At 38.1% G+C, this 19,036-nt stretch overlaps 1 protein-coding gene across 1 annotated transcript; it reads left to right on the forward strand.

The window, feature by feature from the left end:
- The first annotated feature begins 1,535 nt into the window (after positions 1–1,535).
- On the forward strand, positions 1,536–18,139 carry CACFD1 (calcium channel flower domain containing 1). The gene is made up of 4 exons (XM_051980283.1): positions 1,536–2,066; positions 13,202–13,274; positions 15,760–15,885; positions 17,345–18,139. The coding sequence occupies exons 1-4, from the start codon at positions 1,946–1,948 to the stop codon at positions 17,478–17,480; spliced, it is 456 nt and encodes a 151-aa protein (XP_051836243.1). The 5' UTR covers positions 1,536–1,945; the 3' UTR covers positions 17,481–18,139.
- Positions 18,140–19,036: the final 897 nt, after the last annotated feature.

The raw sequence follows: 19,036 nt of genomic DNA on the forward strand, positions 1-19,036 counted from the left end.
CCGTTAAGGTTATACTTAAGATTTTGAAAGCTTGGCTTCAGCAATATGTGAACTGAGAAATACCAGAAGTGCAAGATGGTTTTGAAGCAGATTTTGAAGCAGAGAAACTAGAGACCAAACTGCCAATATTTGCTGGGTTATGTAGAAAGCAAAGGAGTTCCAGAAAAAAGTCTACTGCTTCATTGACTACACAAAAGCCTGTATGCAGATCACAATAAAATATGGCAAATCCTCAAAGACAGAAGGACCAGATTTTCTTATTTGTCTTCTGAGGAAGCTGAATGTGGGTCAATAGCTAGAACTGAACATGGAACAATTGATTAGTTTGAGAATGGGAAAGGAGTACGACAAGGTGGTAAATTTTTATCTTATTTAACTAATATACAGAGTACATTATGAGAAATACCATGCTGGTTGAATTAAAAGCCAGAATTAAGATTGCTGAGAGAAATATCTCAAAATTCTCAGATATGCAGACAATACTTCTCTGATGATATAAAGTGAAGAATAATTGAGAAACCTCTTGATGAGGGTGAAAATATAGAGTATAAAATTGTCTTGAAGCTTAACTTAAAAAAAACAAAACAACAACAACAACAAAAAAACTAAGAATATGAGCAAATAGATTCCTGTTAAATAGAGGGAGAAGAAACAGAAGTAGTGTCAGATTTTATATTCTTTGGATTGAGCAATCACTGCAAGACAGCTACTGCAGCCATGAAATTAAGACACTTGTTTCTTGGAAGGAAAGCTGAGGTAAATCTGGAGAGCGTACTAAAAAGCAGAGCCATCATCTTGCCAACAAAGATCTGTATATTCAAAGCTATGGTTTCCAGTCAGTAATGTATGGCTCTGGGAGTTGGATTATTAGGAAAACAGCACTTAAGAATCAACACTTTCGAATATTCATGAAGACGACTTTTTAAAATTAGCTTTTTATTTTCAAAATATATACAAAGATAATTTTCAACATTTACCCTTGCAAAACCTTGTGTTCATGGAGAAGACTTTTGAGAATCCATGGAACATCCAGGAGAGCAAATCAACTAATACTTAGATTAACTCAGACTATTTATTGGAAGGACAAATACTGAAGCTGAAGTTTAAATACGTTGATTACATAAGTTGGGATTCAATTCCCTGATATTAGGAAAAATTAAAGGCAAAAGAAAGGAAAGGCAGAGGATGGGATGGGCAGTGTCATGAAGAGATCGGGGACCTGGGATATTATGGGCCAAGGAGTCATGAAGAGCCAGACAGGACCAAATAACCCAAATCAAGCAAAGCCGCTGGTGGAAAATGTTATTAACAGAACATTCTGAACCTTCTAGAGAGGAAGGCTTTGGTAGGAGTTTAAAGCTCAGCCCTCCAGAGGGAAGAAGTGATTGAGGGCGAGCTGGGCTGCTGCATATCAATGCATTATGCATCAATGGTTATTCTGGGGCGCGGGCACTTTGCAGAGCCAGAGCTCCAATTACGCGCCCGTGATCTTTCCATCACTAATCTCCAATCATCTTGGCGAGGCACTTTACCTTAGTAGTGCTTTCTCCATCTGTGAAAATTTCGGTAATGCCGGGTACCTTTCGCTTCTGCAGAAGCGCGGGAGTCCAAACCGCGAGCTCGGAGGAAAGCAACAGCGACTCCCTTGCAGTACCTGGGCAGTGCTGGTCCATTTTAATACGCGCTCTCTCCTCCTCATGCAAATTGGGTGGGCGGATTCTGCAACTGCTTGCACCTGTGCAGGCTCTCTCCCGTCCTAAGCCACACCCAATATGCTAATAAGGGGGCGTTCCCACACCCCTGAGCCATATCCCCACAATTCAGCGCGCCTTCAGCTACGTGGAGCTGCTGGTGGTTGGCGGAGGGGGCGCCCTATTGTGACGGATCGGGCGAAGAAGGGGATTAGGGGGCAGCGGGGGAGCGCTCCTCCCGCCAGGACGACACCATGAGCTCTCTGGGTGGGGAGACTTCGTCGTCCGACGCCTCCTCTCCATCCCCGCAGGATGATGGCATGATGTGGTGGTACCGTTGGTTGTGCCGGTTGGCCGGGGTCATGGGGGGCATCTGTGAGTATTCCCCGCCCCCATCCGTTGACTCGCTCCCTCCTCCGCAGCCCCTCGGTCTAGGCTCACGCGCATGCGTTTCTGCGGGAGCCGCCTCCTCTCCCACCACCTCCCCTCCCATCCTTGACTCGTCTCCTGCTGGTCACTTTTCCCCTTCTGCTGGACTGTCTCTCTGGTGGAAGGCTGAGCCGGACCTCCTGCCCCCGGGCCTTTGCCTCCTTCCTTCTGGGCTGTCTGGGCTCCTGGTTCTGCATGTGTGTTATACGGAAAAGCACATTTTGTTTGTGAGCGGGCTGGGAATGAATGAAGCCGCCCATCCATCCATCCCTTCCTTCCCGACATCATCCTCCTGCCCATCTCCCAGCAGCGTTATCCGTATTCACCGCCCTGGTTGGTTGAACATGACCTTTATCACCAGCTCCCCTTCCCTGGGCTTCGTTCTCCTTTCCCTCCAATAAATAAATAAAAAGCTTTGCAAATCTGTCCTTACACAATAGAATGTCACAACTGGAAGGAGCCGAACAAAGATTTACTGGAGAGAAATTCAGTTGCTAAATACCTGCTATGTTCCAGGTTTTGTGTCTGGTGTAAATAAAAAACAGGTGTCAGGACACAGACTGGGAGCATAGAGGGAGCGTTGCAAGAGACCTTAGAAATAAAAATTAGTTCTAACATATATTTGCCTACTATATGCCTGGTACTGAATCCAACACTTTATCTCATTTAATCTTAACACAATCCTGGAAGGTCGATAGATGCTATTATTCTACAAATAAGGAAACAGAGAGAGATGAAGGGACAGTAGGAAAATGTTACTGGATTAACCTTGGGTACAGGCATCGAAGCTCCTAATATTTTCCCAACTTTGCAATGGGAGAGTTGCTAAGTTGCTATTTACTAATAGGGAGGGTTCTGAGCTAAAATATGGATGGGAGGAAATGGCTGGTGATCTGATAATACAGAATACAGATAAAAACATATTTATAGAAATAATAAACATATTCTTGGGAGGGTGTAAAACTCATCAGGTAGGCAGAGGAGACTAATGGGCCCTCCTCTTTGGCCCCTGGAACTGACATACTAAAGAAAGGATTTTCTCACAGGTCAGATAAATGTTTGAGCTTAGGTTGACTTCTTCCTGCTACTGTTTCTAGTTTTTCCTCCTTTACTTTTGGTTGATTGTGCTTGGTTAAGATGAGAGATAGGGATTAGACCTGTAATTTCATTGTTATGGGGAGTTCTCCCTAAGGATACTTCTTTTACCAATGTGAATTAGTTTGAGGAACTGGGAAGTTAGGTATTGGAGTCTTCTGAGTGCAAGATTTGAGTCAGAACGGCTATGAATCAGACTTCAACTCTTTTTTTTTTTTTATAACATTTTATTGACAGAACATGAGTAATGAGTAATGAGCATGAGTAATTTTTCAACATTGTTCCTTGCAATCACTTCTGTTCCAACTTTTCCCTTCCTTCCCTCTACCTCCTCCCCTAGATGGCAGACAGTCCTATACATGTTATACATGTTAAAGTATATCTTAAATACAACATATGTGTACACATCTGTACAGTTCTCTTATTGCACAAGAAAAATTGGATTCAGAAGGTAAAAACAACCTTTGAAGAAAAACAAAAATGCAAGTATCCACATTCATTTCCCAGTGTTCTCTCTCTGGATGTAGCTGGTTCTGTCCAACATTGATCAGTTGCAACTGAATTGAATCTTGTCATTGTCAAAAAAAATCCACTTCCATCAGAATTGATTCTCATATAGTAATGTTGTTGAAAGTGTACAATGATCTCCTGGTTCTGCTCATTTTACTCAGCATCAGTTCGTGTAAGTCTCTCCAGGCCTCTCTGTATTCATCCTGCTGGTCATTTCTTACAGAACAATAATATTCCATAACATGCATATATCACAATTTACCCAGCCATTCTCCAAGTTTCTGGCTACTATAAAGAGGGCTGCCACAAACATTTTTGCACACATGGATTCCTTTCCCTCCTTTAACATCCCAAAGGTGTTTTTGGGATGGGATATAAGCCCAGTAGTAACACTGCTGTATCAAAGGGTATGCACGTTTTGATAACTCTTTGGGCATAGGTCAAATTGCTCTCCAGAATGGTTGGATCTGTTCACAGTTCCACCAACAATGCATCAGTGTTCCAGTTTTCCTGCATACCCTCCAATATTTGTCATTATCTTTTCGTGTCATCCTAGCCAATCTGACAGGTATGTAGTGGTATCTTAGAGTTGTCTTAATTTGCATTTCTCTGATCAATAGTGATTTGGAACACCATTTCATATGAGTGGAAATAGTTTCAATTTCATCATCTGAAAATTGTCTGTTCATATCCTTTGACCATTTATCAATTGGAGGATGGCTTGATTTCTTATAAATTAGAGTCAATTCTCTATATATTTTGGAAATGAGGCCTTAATCAGAACCTTTAATTGTAAAAATGTTTTTCCAGTTTATTGTTTCTCTTCTAATCTTGTTTGCATTGGTTTTGTTTGTACAAAAGCTTTTTAACTTGATATAATCAAAATTTTCTATTTTGTGATGATTAATGATCTTTACTTCTTCTTTGGTCACAAATTCCTTTCTCCTCTACAACAGACCCTGAATTCTTTGAGGAAAGGAAAATGGCCTGGAGGTTGATAGAGGAAATGTACTGAGACTTGGATTTGATAGTGTGATTTAAATACAAATTATTTAAATAGTATGGACCTCAAAAGAAGAAAAGTTGTCCAGTAGAAGTAAAGAACAAATAGTATTCTAAATTCTCCTAGTAGACCAGTGAATAGTGGGGGTGTACGAGAGAGAAGAAAGGAAGGAAGATGAGTTTTTGATAGAACAATCAATGCATTCTAAACTCTTCTTTCACACATATGTGTGTATACTTATATCTTTACATTTATTTATATCAATCTCTTAGCATGTCTCCCCTTTCCCTACTAGTACTAAGTATTATGAGTGTGCTAGAGAGGGAAGAAGAGATGGAGTAGGGTTATGGAGGATTTGGAAAAGTGATTGACATCTTGGGACTTCTGAAATAGTTGTCATATAACAGACAAAAAAGCCCAACCACCTAAGTTGAATCTTAATAGAGGCAATGAGTCATGTGTATCTCAATAGCTCCTGATGATATTATAGTTTAAAATTGCTATACTGGAAATGTTTTAAAAAGTGTATCTCATTCTATATTTTAATCTATCAACTCTGGTAGGAGGTGGGTGGCATTTTTTATCATTTTTTTTTTTAGAATCATGATTGAACATTATGTTGTTAGAATTCAAAATTGACTATTTTTATAATGATGATGTTAATATATAGATTGTTCTTTTGCTTATGTTCTCTTCATTCTGCATAAGTTTCAGGTTTCTAATCTCTTTCTTATTTTTCTTATACCACAATAGTATTTCATTATATTCATATACTGGAATTTGTTTAATCATTCTCCACCAAATGGGCACCCTTTAGCTTTCAGTTCTCGGGTATTTAAAAAAAAAAACTGCTATTTTTGCACATACAGGAAAAATCTTTTCCTCTTTGATTTCTTTGGGCTACTTACTAATGGATCAATGGATCCATAGTTAAGGACCCATAGTTAAGTATTTTGAGGGGTATAGTTCCAATTGCTTTTCAGAATAGTTGGACCAATTTGCAGTTCTATCAGCTGTGCATCTATGTGTTTTCTTGCAGTTCCTTCAGCATTTGGCCCTTTACTTTTTTTGTCAACTTCGCTGATATGATGGATGTGATAGAAACTTTGTGTTAATTTATTTTCATTTCTCTAATTATTAGTGATTTGTAATATGTGTCTTTAGGTTGAATTTCTTTCCTTAAAACTGCCTGAACCTAAGTTGAGTCCTGAAAGCAAGCTAAAGATCTTGAGAGGAGATAAAAAGCATTAAAATCTGATGAAATTTACTAGCCATGACTCTAGAGAATCAAGACTGAAGCTTGTTGCCCACTTCCTCATAGATGATAGTCAAGAAGGCACCAAAGGAGACAGACATTTTTGATGATTGCCTGTGTGTCGGTTGTTTTACAATGCTTATTTGTTACAAGGGAGAGTTTTTTAAAATTTTGGTAAGTATATTGGATTACTTGTTGTCTAGGGGAGCATGGAGATGGGAGAGAGGGAAAAAATTTTGGAACATAAGATTTAGCAAGGATGAATGTTGAAAACCATTTTTGCATATATTTTGGAAAATAAAAAGCTATTAAAATTTTTGGTAAAAGGGGACTAATACCACCCCCAAGAAAATAGGGACACAAAAGTCAGAGGGAGTCATAAAGAAATAGTATAGCTTTGAAACTTTATATTTAGTTTATATTTAGTATATATTTTTAAAAAGAGATGTATAATAGTGATTTACAATTTCAAATATAATCTTTGTTTCTTTTCTTCCCTGAATTCTTTCAAAATCGATCCATCTTCTGCAATAGGCCTTGTTGGTCTTCTCTACTACTAATGTTTTCCCTCTGAGATTGCTTTCCATTTGCAGTGTATGTATCTTATATATGCAGTATTTGCATATTGTTTCCACGATTAGAATTTGAACTCTTTGAGGAAAACTCAGTTTTTGTTTTTGCTTTTTCTCGAATCCTCAGCATTTAACACAGTGTTTGGCATGTAATGAACATTTAATAAATGCTTGTTCACTGCCTTCAATAGAAATAGACTTACTTCTTGGTGTTTCTGAAATTCAGAATAACAAAACAAATTATTAAAGCTTAAAAAAAGGGGAGGTTAGTACATTTTAGGCATGCAGGATAACGTGATAGAGGAGATAGAATGATGAGTTAAAGATACATAATGTAGGTCATTCTGGATAAAATATAGAGGACATGAAAAGGGAGTCATTTGAAATTAGCCTGGAAAGATAGGCAGTAACCAAACTGAAGGTCTTTAAATGCTAAGTTGAGAAATTTGTGTTTTATCTTAGAGTAATATGAGAAGCACTCAAAAAAAAAAATCTAGTGAATGATGAGAAGAAAAACGTGCTTTTGGCAGTCAGTGGAGAATGAATTAGAAACTGAATATTTTGGAAACAGAGAGACCACTTAAGAGATTGTTGCTATGCAGCAGCACTGGAGTAACAAAGGCTAGAAGTAGGATGGTATCCTGAACCAGTCTGACAATTAAAAGGATTTATGGTTAGATGGCAAAGGGCATGGGGGACTGTAGTAAGGAAGACTGGAATTCAAATTTGATTTCAGATACTTAGTAGCTGTTTGACTCTGAGAGAGTTATTTTTCTATTCGCCTGTTTTCTTCTTTTTAAAAAATAATATCTTTTTATTTTTCAAAATACATGCAAAGATATTTTTCAACATTCACTCTTGCAAAACCTTGTGTTCTAAATTTTTTCTCCCTTTCCCCTTCCCCATGGCAAATAATCCAATGTAGGATAAAAATAGATGCAGTTTTTATAAACATAATTTCACATTTATTATGCTGCACAAGAAAAATCAGATCAAAAAGGAAAAAAAAAATGAGAAGAGGAAAAAAAACTATCAAGGAAGTAAACAAACAAGCAGTAAAAAATATTACGTTATGATCCACATTTAGTTCCCATAGTCCTCTCTGGATGCAGATGGCTCTCTCTATCACATCTATTGAAATTTCACCTGTTTTCTTATCTGTAAAATTTTTTACATATAATATACACCTACCTTGCAGGGTTACTGTGAAGATCAAGTGAAATAATAATTGTAAATGCCACTTAGCACTTAGCAGTGGCATATAATGCATGCTACATACATGTTATTATTTTGTTGTTATCATTATGGAATAATCGTCAGTTATTTGGAATATTCACTTGTGGGGAATAGCTCTTTTAGTGTAGTTTGACTGTTCCTGCTTGTTCCCTACCTTGAAACAAGGGCTTAAAATTCAATATAATTCTTTAAATACTTGTTAAACACTAGTATAGGACTGTGATATTTAATAAGTTTGAGAGACATCGTTTTTGGGTAATTATTTTATTAATAATGTTAGCATACTATTCATAAAATGGTCAGTGACCTTATTGAATACCAGAACCCCCTTATGGAACCCAGTTAGTGCTTATATGCCCTTGGGAGGGTGAATGTTCCTGTGGGTGGCAATCAATTCTGATTGTTTAACATTAATAAGAGTGAATATATGTTATAATGAGAGGTGGACCTAACTGGGGTCTGGGAGACTTTGATTATGTCATTTACTTAACCCAGCCTGGGGCAATTTAATCAAAAGAACTTAACAGTCCTAGAGTAGAGCACTATAGGCTTCCCCACCTGAGTGGGATCTGAACAAGATTGTTAAGAAAGTTGATCCAGTGTCATTATCAGTAAAATCTTTCAGAAACTGAAGGAACCATAGACTTCTGAAAAAATCCTGGATTATTAATATCATAGAGCTTAAGCTGGAGGGGCTTTGGATTGGGTTAAACCTTCTCATTTTCCAGAATGAGATCCATGTTGGTTAATCACCTTGTCTAAGTAATGCTAAAAGTTTCTGAGAGAGAATTTAAAGGCTGTTTCTCTAACTGCAGAACAAGTGCTTTTCTCAGTTTCTGCCTAGGTGCTCAGGGACTAGCCTTGAGGGTTACAAAGTTCATTAAGATCCAGTTGCTGCCCTCATAAAACTCAAAGTCTAATGGGGAGACCAAATATATACACTAAGATGGATAATGCCAGTTGGATTGCCAGAAGCATTTTTTTTTTTAATTAAAGCTTTTTATTTACAAAACATATCCATGGGTAATTTTTCAACACTAACTCTTACAAAGCTTTCTGTTCCAAATTTTTCCCTCTTTCCTCCCACCCTCTCCCCTAGATGGCAGGTAGTCCAATACATGTTAAATATGTTAAAGTATGTATACATATTTATACAGTTATTTTGCTGCACAAGAAAAATTGGATCTAGGGGAAAAAAAAAAACAAACCTAAGAAGGAAAACAAAATATAATCAAACATCAACAACAACAACAAAAAAAAAATCAACAGAAAGAGTGAAAACGCTATGTTGTGATCCACCCTCAGTTTCCCCAGATCTCTCTGCCAGAAGCATTTAAAAAACTTCTAAGGGACTTGAGAAGAGGAAGGGATTGACTTTTGACCAAGAAGATTTAATGAAATTTTCTTAGTGAAGAGGTTGCTAGGCCTTAAGCCAGTCAACTAGCATTTATTAAATGCTTGCTTTGTGCTGAGCTGTGTGCTCAACATTGGGGATACAAGAAAGGCAAAAACAATGTCCCTGCCCTAAAGGACCTCACATTTCAATAGGGATCAATAGGGTTTCACTAGAGGAGATGGATGAAAAAATAAGGAAGAGCCATGAAACTAGAGAGACATGTAAGATCTGTAAAATATTAAATTTATTCCCTTCCTCTTATAAAGAGCCCTGACCTGTCAAAATCTAGAAATTGAAGGAAATGATATAGGTATGTTGGGATACTTTGATAGCATCTTCATACCATCTTTGTAGAAATGACTTGGTTGCTGCAATATTATTTCAAGAACAACTCAGAGGGACCAAGTCATTCTACAAAGGTTAGAGTCCTATTAGAGGAATCCTGCAAAGCCCAAAGCCTTCAGCCCTGTATTTTCTTTACTATATAATCCAGTTAAAGTAAAACAAACAAAATTTTTTTTTTGATATTTTCACAAGAGGGACACTGATACATTATTGGTGAATTGTGAACACATCCAGCCATTCTGGAGAGCAATTTTGAACTATGCTCAAAAAAATTATCAAACTGTGCATACTCTTTGATCTAGCAGTATTTCTACTGGGCTTATACCCCAAAGAGATACTAAAGAAGGGAAAGGGACCTGTATGTGCCAAAATGTTTGTGGCAGCCCTGTTTGTAGTGGCTAGAAGCTGGAAAATGAATGGATGCCCATCAATTGGAGAATGGTTGAGTAAATTGTGGTATATGAATGTTTTGGAATATTATTGTTCTGTAAGAAATGACCAACAGGATGAATACAGAGAGGACTGGTGAGACTTACATGAACTGATGCTAAGTGAAATGAGCAGAACCAGGAGATCATTATATACCTCAACAATGATACTGTTTGAGGATGTATTCTGATGGAAGTGGATCTCTTCGATAAAGAGAGCTAATTCAGTTTCAATTGATCAAGGATGGACAGAAGCAACTACACTCAAAGAAAGAACGCTGGGAAATGAATATAAACTGCTTGCATTTCTGTTTTTATTCTCGGGTTATTTATACCTTCTGAATCCAATTCTCTCTGTGCAACAAGAGAACTGTTCGGTTCTGCACACATATATTGTATCTAGGATATACTGCAACCCATTCAACATGTAAAGGACTGCTTGCCATCTGGGGGAGGGGGTGGAGAGAGGGAGGGGAAAAATCGGAACAGAAGTGAGTGCAAGGGATAATGCTGTAAAAAATTACCTAGCATGGGTTCTGTCAATAAAAAGTTAAAAAAAAAAAAAAAGATATTTTCACAAGAAAAGGAAACATCGGAGAAAAGAAAGGAACACTTATTTTGCCCATGCAAGTTCCCAATAGAACCCTTTCTTATAGACTTCCATTCCATCTGTGCTTCCCACCTGACTGACTTGTATGAGCAAATCCTCAGTCAAGGAAGAACAGTGGCATGGAAGACAAAAGCTTACTTTTGTCATCATTTGGGCCACTATCTCATTCTGTGTCATCTGAAGTAAGTCACTGCTTAGCACTGCATTGTAGTCTCCCCATTTAGAAAATGAGGAGTCTGGACTAAGTATCTTTACTAGCTCTAAAGTTTTTCAAGTATGACCAATTCTTTCTCTCTCCCCTAAGTTGTTAGTTTGTTCTCTGTTCTCTGATTACCTTATGTTTAATGCTGTGCATAGAATGTTGGTTTCTTAAGGGCAGGAATTCTGTTATTTAAAAAAAAAAAATCTTAGTATGTTTACATCATTTATATGCCTTGAACGTAATTAACCCCAAATTTAGGCAACAAGCCTAATTGGCATCAGAAGGAATTTTTCTTTTAAAAAAAATTTTTTAATAATAGATTTTTATTTCCAAAATATATGCAAAGATAATTTTCAACATTCACCCTTGCAAAACCTTATGTTCCAAATTTTTCTTCCTTCTTCCACTCCTCTCCCCTAGACAGCAAATAATCCATTATAGGTTAAACATGTGCAGTTCTTCTAAACATATCTCTACATTTATCATGTTACACAAGAAAAATGACATCAAAAAAGAAAAAAAATGAGAAAGGAAAAAAAGCAAACAAACATTAAAAAAGGTGAGAATACTAGGTTGTGATCCACATTCAGCCTCCAGTCCTCCCTATGGATGCAAATGGCTCTCTCCATCACAAGTCTATTGGAATTGGCATAAATCACCTAATTGTTGAGAAAAGTCTGTCATCTTTCTGAGGAGAGACAGGGTTTGGCCTGTACATTTCCTTCCCCTATCTCCTGTAACCCAGGTAAAATTTCACTGGAGAAAGCCATTCCATGTAGTCAGATCAGGTGCAGAGAAGTTGGTGCAAGTTTAATGAACTGTTTGATAACTGTCCCTCCTTTCCCTCCCTCTGTGAGGCCTTCTTTCCTTTCTTAGTTAAAGTCATATTTGTGCTTAACATTTACCTCTCTCTCTTTGTTGTGAGCTTCTCTATACCTAGAATGCACTTGCTCAAGCAAGTTTGATTCATTTCCCTCATCCCCCATAACCACATTCTTCCCAAAGCACAAGTTCTGGTTGTATCACTTCCCTGCTCAGTAAATTCCAGTGACTTTCTTCTGCCTCTAGAATAAAGGACTGACTCCTCTATTTGGGGTTTAAAGTAATGCCCAACTTGGCTGCAACCAGCCTTTACAGTCTTTTTGTTTAACTTCCCTTTACATACTCTGTGGTCCAACCAGGCCGAGTTTTTTGCTGTTCCTCACATAGAGTACTGTTATCAACTGTCTTCATGTCTCTGTCCCCCAGACCTAGAATATCTGTCTCCTTTCTTCCAGCTCTTAGATCTCTGGTTTCTTCCAGGCTCAGCCCAAGCATCATTTTCTGGGTGAAGCCTCTACTTATCTTTCTGCTGCTAATTGTTCCTCCTTCCCCCTGCCTTTACCTTATCTGGATATGTATTATCTTTCCCTATAGCATGAAAGCTTCTTAGAGACATGGAACAGTTTTATTTTTGTCCCTTGTGTTTGCTTGTAGACAGATATCTCCCCTCAATTGAATGAGGCTAAAAATCCCCAGGACATATGTAGCCAGTACATAATAGATTTAACAAATGGTTGTTAATTGATTTCCTTTTGCTGCATCCTCATTGTCTGGTATAATATTTTATTGATAGCTCACTGCATTTAGAGCCTTATCTAGGCTCCAAGGGAAAGTACTAGAGACCCTTTTTCCTGCCTATCATAGAGTCAGATTTCTTGGACAATAGTAGGATCAGCATGGAGTTGGGTTAAAAGAATTGAACTTGACTTTGTCCTCTGATTCTCTGTGTGATGACTTTGCCTCTCAAATAAGTAAATGTGTACAAAAATTCTTTGTAAAGTTTAAATTAGACAAACCTAAGGGATTAGTTATTTAATGATGCAGATTTCTCTCTTAAAGAAAGTAATTGCACTGTCAATTGGAAAACTGAATTAGAAATTTTTAAAACAAATCTTCAGTCCAAAAGAGATTAATATATGAGAAACAATCAGAAATTGAAATATAGTCTAGTTATAGGTATACCTTTAGTATTTTCAACATTTAGTTTAAAAGTTTGTGCCAAGTTATGTTAACTTCTAGGAAAGAACTGAATAAGATAGCATATTTGAATTTTAATTGAACACTTTAAAAATGATAAACTGTTGTATGACAAGCTCTTAATTAGCCAAAATTCTAAAACTTATTAATTGAATGTTTTTATATAATTGCATGCATTTTCCCACATTCTGAAAGTAATATGAGATTACCTAATTGAGGTTGATATTCTTGGCTTTAAGTTTATGTAATAAATGAAAAAAAATCTAAATTTAATACATGTAATTTGATCTTACATATTAAGCAGAAGTGTTTAATGAAAAAAAATAATGATGCAAATTTCTAATCAGGATTCCTGCTTGGCATTGTTCCATATTTGCTGCTAATTCTAGTCAATATCTCTTGTTTTCAAGCTTGTGCAATTTCTGGCCTCTTCAACTGTATCACCATTCATCCCCTCAACATTGCAGCCGGTGTATGGATGATGTAAGTAATACCAGTGATCTTGTCTCTGTTGGGTGGTCTGCTGAGTGGATGTGGTTTTCTAGGTCAGGGCTCTTTTTTACCTTCATATATTCTACCCATCTTTTTGGAGTAGATAGAAGCACTGGACTTGATGTCAGAAAGACCTGGATTCAAATATGACTTTAGACACTAGCTACATGATCCAGGGTAAGGCACTTAACCTCTCTTTGCCTCAGTTTCTTCAACTTTAAAATGGGAAGAGTGATAGTATTTAACTCCCTCCCAAGGTTCTTGTGAGGATCACATGAGATATTTTTAAAGTGCCTAGTGTAATGTCTGGCACCTACTACATGATAAATAAATCCATCCTTTCCTCTCTCTCCCTTCCTTCCTTCCCCCCTTCCACCTTCTCTCCCCTTTCTTTCTCTTTTCCTTTCCTTGTCTAGCTAGATTCAGATAGGATTCAGATATCAGATAGTATAGATTCAGACTCTTATTGGAGCATTATGCATGGGTGGTTTCTATAAAGAATTTGGAAAGACTGAATATCTTGTTGGGACCCTGGGTAGCATCAGAACTGGAAGTAACAGATGGATCCCAGGATCATGAGAAAACCAGGCTGTAGTAAAGAGGTGTGCAGGTATTAGTGGCATTAATAAACTTGGGGTAGAAGACCAGGGATTCTATACAAGGTACCAACTATTAGAATACCTTGAGGTTAGCGTGATAGTGAGGTAAGGTAATCGTTAATCAGATGATTTTTATTTTTTTATTTTAATCAGGTGATTTTTAGATATTTTCTTTTAGTGTTTCTGCCTCTGTTTCTATTAATTCATTGTCTTTTATTGTGTTGAAACTTTATTTTTGAGGGTTTTTTTCCTTAAAAACAATTTCTTGAGAGTTTCTGGAAGTTACCTTTTTTTTCCCCCATGTTTTGTGTCTGTTTTTGAAGGGAATACTGAGGAATTGGCTTCTTTTTCCACCTCCCACGCTCTTTGTCTCCCACTGCTTACATAGTTCTTGGAGTGGAAGCTAGCTAGTTCCTTCACATAGATGGTCTGAGGTCATGGGTGGGAGAAGCAAGTCAGTGATAGCATCTAGCTGGCAGGGGGAGCCAGAGATAAAACTAGACGTCAACCTTGGAGAGAGTGCAGAGAGAAGCTTCTAAAGAGATAGAAAATAGGCCATTTTTTCAAGAGTTGGCAGAGAAGAAAAGGTCAGTATTCCTCATATGTTTGAGAAGTTAGTTGCAAGGAATATGCTGAGCAGTTCTTCTGAGGACCAAATGAAAGAAAATGGGGACTTACTAACTAGGATGTAAAATCTCTCAGGTAGTTTTAAAAGTTGTATGCAAAGAGAGTTTGATTAGACTTGCCTTTCATAGATTACAAACCCAAAGAGTTAAAAACTAAAAAGAATAGTTTCTATCTGGAGAATTTTAAAGATAGCTATCTATTTATTACTATTGACTTATATATTCAATAGAATGGCAGAATTAACAGACCTGTTGTAATTCAAACCCTGTTTTAAAGAGGAGAATAGCTGAAGCCCAGAAAGATGATGCCTTGTCTAAGATTATGTGGAGTTAATAGTGGACAGCCTTGCCCAGCTAAGAGTGGGCTGGATAATGTAGTCATTTGGCGTTCCTCCAACTCCAAGGATCTTGAGTCCAGCTTGTTTTTAAATTATTTTTTTCCTAAGTAGCGAATTTTTTCCTCCAGTTACTGTTTGATCATTGGGTACATTCTTTTTTGTTTTTTAATATTTTATTTTATTTTATAATAACTTTCTATTGACAGAATCCATGCCAGGGTAATTTTTTTACAACATTATCCCTTGTATTCGCTTCTGTTCCGATTTTTCCCCTCCCTCCCTCCATCCCCTCCCCTAGATGGCAAGCAGTCCTACATAGGTTAGATATGTTGCAATATATCCTGGATACAATATATGTTTGCAGAACCGAACAGTTCTTTTGTTGCACAGGGAGAATTGGCCTAATTGGCTCTTTCCTATCACTCATCAGTGTCCTTAACTGACATCTAGACCACTTATGGCAGCACTCATTGGGTACATTCTTAATAATCAGATAATTTATGTAAAACATTTGCTTTTGTAATAGGAAGTAAGAAGAGCAAAAGGGGAATTATAAGATCCAGAATCTCTTATATGGCTGCTTGGAAAATAAAGTGAACTTCAGAAAATAATTAGAAAATAAGTGTTAAATTGAGACTTGGCATTTCAAGGAGGATGAGGGTTATTTTTTTAGGGCCAGGACCAAGTTTCCTGGAGGAAGTACAATTTGAACTATCCCTTGCAGGATTAATATCAGTGGCTGAGAGGCTTGGGAGGAGAGCATTCTATATTCTTCCCAAAGTCCTTTTCATTAGCAAGATGAATGACAGATAAGCATGTTTAGAACAGTCATAGAGTGGAGTTTGGTTTGCCCAGCCCAGATTTGGTTGGCCTGCCGCTTGACTTTCACCATTTCTTTTCTTCCCTCATGCAGGTTAAATGCCTTCATCTTATTTTTGTGTGAGGCACCTTTCTGTTGCCAGTTCATTGAATTTGCAAACACAGTTGCTGAAAAGGCTGATCGACTGAGGTCTTGGCAGAAAGCTATCTTCTACTGTGGGTAAGAAGGCCTAGCCAGGGTAAATTGTGGTATATGAATGTTATGGAATATTATTGTTCTGTAAGAAATGACCAGCAGGATGAATACAGAGAGGACTGGTGAGACTTACATGAACTGATGCTAAGTGAAATGAGCAGAACCAGGAGATCATTATACACTTCGACAACGATATTGTATGAGGACATATTTTGATGGAAGTGGATTTCTTTGACAAAGAGACTTAACTGAGTTTCAATTGATAAATGACGGACAAAAGCAGCTACACCCAAAGAAAGAACACTGGGAAACGAATGTGAACTATCTGCATTTTTGTTTTTCTTCCCGGGTTATTTATACCTTCTGAATCCAATTTTCCCTATGCAACAAGAGAACTGTTCGGTTCTGCAAACATATATTGTATCTAGGATATACTGCAACATATCCAACATATAAAGGACTGCTTGCCATCTAGGGGAGGGGGTGGAGGGAGGGAGGGGAAAAAAAATTGGAACAGAAACGAGTGCAAGGGATAATGTTGTAAAAAAAAAATTACCCTGGCATGGATTCTGTCAATATAAAGTAATTATTTAATAAAAATTAAAAAAAAAAAAAAAAGGCCTAGCCATTAGCCAGAGAAACTTCATAGTATTAACTATTTGTTGGCTTCCTGGCCGGGAACATAGTAGGTAGAACTGTTAGGTGCAAACTATCTCGAGTAGTTTTTCCCTTTCAAATCTATTGTTTTCCCATTTAAACATTACCTGTTAGAAGAATAGGACTGAGATTGACCAAGTGGAGAGAAGAAAATGGAAGGATAGCTTTGTAATACTATTTACTATAAATCTGTGAAGAGCTTAGCATTTGCTTGTAGATGGCTCTGCTAAAGTTACTTCACTCTTTACTGAGTACTTAAGTCAGTCTAGATCAGCCTGTGTTAGATACTCTATGAAGGATGGAGAGTTGGAGAGACATGAGACATTGTTCCTACACTCAAGCTTATCATCATGTTTTTCTGTAAGACATAGCTATGAAACCAAATGATGGAGACATACTGTGACCACACAAGTGCCTTAGTACTGAGACAATAGATCTGCTGCATATTTAATGTGGGAATTTTGGGTGCTGAGTGCTGTGGATCATACAGAAAAGTTTGAAACCCTGGAATTCTTCCTGTAGGTCAGCCATATGACGCAATCAGAAATACATCCTTGACTATAAAAAGAGAACTGACCAGAATTGAGACTCAATTTCTAGGCTTAGCTTTGCACTTGAGTTGCTGTATGATTAGATAGTCACACTCTCTCTCTTTGGTCCTTGGTTTCTCCATCTGTTAAAGGAGAGGTTTGGACTAGGTGATCTTCAAGTGGAAGAGCAGAGTGAAATGAAAGGGGAAAGGTCAGCTGCACATACAAATAGTATAGAGGAGTCCCTTTCTAAAGACCTTCCATAATTTCTGGTTTTCTTATCTGTTTCTCCACAGGATGGCAGTTTTCCCTATTGTCATCAGCCTGACTTTGACCACCCTTTTGGGAAATGCTATTGCCTTTGCCACAGGAGTGCTCTATGGACTTTCTGCACTTGGCAAAAAGTATGTCTGTTTCTTCATCTTGTTTTGATGTTACCAAATCATTTATTGATATTGACTGTTCTGATACCTGTAACTAAGGAAGACCTGGAGATTCTTCCCGTTTTGTAGTTGAGACTGTGTAGGAATGCAGTGGCTGAGCAAGATCAGCAGTTCAGCTTTTTTAATGGCTTGATAGCCCCTTTTAATGTGCCAAGGGAGCACATTACTGGAGAAAGACAGGATAAACATGCCCAAGACTCCCTGCGTGTCATCCCCAGATTGGAGAGTTCCACTGAGTTTCTCTTAAGAGTCTTACAGAACAGGGACAGCTAGGTGACACAATGGATAGAGCATCAGCCCTGAAGTCAGAAGGACCTGAGTTCAAATCTGGCCTCAGCCACTTAATACTTCCTAGCTGTGTGACCCTGGGCAAGTCACTTAACCCCAAATGCCTCAGCAAGGAAAAGAATAGAAAAGGAAAAAAAAAAAAGAGTTTTACAGAATACTTTTTCAGGAAAACCAAAGGGTTGAGGAGCTTAGTCACCAGATCATTTGGAGATTAAATGCAAAGAATCATGGAGTTGAAAATTATGACAATATTACAGAACCAAAGAGTAGGAGATGAGGCATCAGTGACACTCAGGTTGAGAATTTCTCTGGTTTTCTGAATCCCTATCAGGTTATTTCTTATCAATTTCTAGAGTTTAGCTGGAACCCAGTTGAGAATAGGAGGCTTCAGTGTAGTAGACAGAGTACCAAACCTGGAGTCTGGAGACATGGTCTGTCACTGTGGACTTTAACAAATCACTTCCCTTTTCTGGGTCTCAATTTCCACATTTTTAAAATGAGGGAATTAGAGTGGACCATCTTCCAAGACTCTTCCTGCTCTATGATTCCCTCTTAAGTGGAAAATCAGAGTGGGGCCTGCTTAGTCTTTGGTGAGAATTGGTACTAGTGGACAATAATCTGAATCAGCAGCAAGGCAGAACAGTTGACATTAGTACAGCCCATCTCACGATAGGACTGTACAAATGACAAGCTGGGAACTGGATCAATCAACCTGTTGCTTGTTTAAACTTCCCCAAGCAAAACACCCTTTATATGGTTTTGCTAGAGCTTAATCCACCCTTGCTTCAGCTTCAACTTAGGAAGAAACCTATGGTCTGCTTCTTGTTTCTTACTCATTACTCTGATGGATAATGTCATGACTCCTTTTTTTCCCTGCAGGGGTGATGCAATTCCTACGCAAGGATCCAGCAGCAGAAGCAGCAGGCAGACGAGGAGAAACTGACGGGGACCCTTGAAGGGGAGTTGTGAGCATCTGGCCCAGGATTGGCACCTTCCTCTGTGGCCTTAAGAACTTTCCTCTAGTTCCAGTTTCCTGGCCCTCACACCTTCCATTTCTGTGGAAAGATAGACACTTGGTCAGAGTGGATTGGAGAGGAGACGAGGACTATGCTTCAGCACATAGCAACTTTGAGATAAGCATTTACATAGGAACTCTTTCATAGTGCCTAGCATATAGTGAGTGCTTGGGAAACACTAACTCAGGTGGTCCTGCCTCTCCAAATTTCTCACCCTGTTCCTTGAAGACTCACTTGCATC

The sequence above is a fragment of the Antechinus flavipes genome, chromosome 2 (assembly GCF_016432865.1).
Source record: "Antechinus flavipes isolate AdamAnt ecotype Samford, QLD, Australia chromosome 2, AdamAnt_v2, whole genome shotgun sequence".
NCBI classification, from domain to species: Eukaryota; Metazoa; Chordata; class Mammalia; order Dasyuromorphia; family Dasyuridae; genus Antechinus; species Antechinus flavipes.

Bases quoted from the DNA above. Each gene is read 5' to 3' on its own strand.
- CACFD1 (XM_051980283.1), top strand. From the start codon at position 1,946: ATGAGCTCTCTGGGTGGGGAGACTTCGTCGTCCGACGCCTCCTCTCCA. The intron at 2,067-13,201 runs GTGAGTATTCCC...CTTGTTTTCAAG, and splicing joins CGGGGTCATGGGGGGCATCT to CTTGTGCAATTTCTGGCCTC. The intron at 15,886-17,344 runs GTAAGAAGGCCT...GTTTCTCCACAG, and splicing joins AAAGCTATCTTCTACTGTGG to GATGGCAGTTTTCCCTATTG.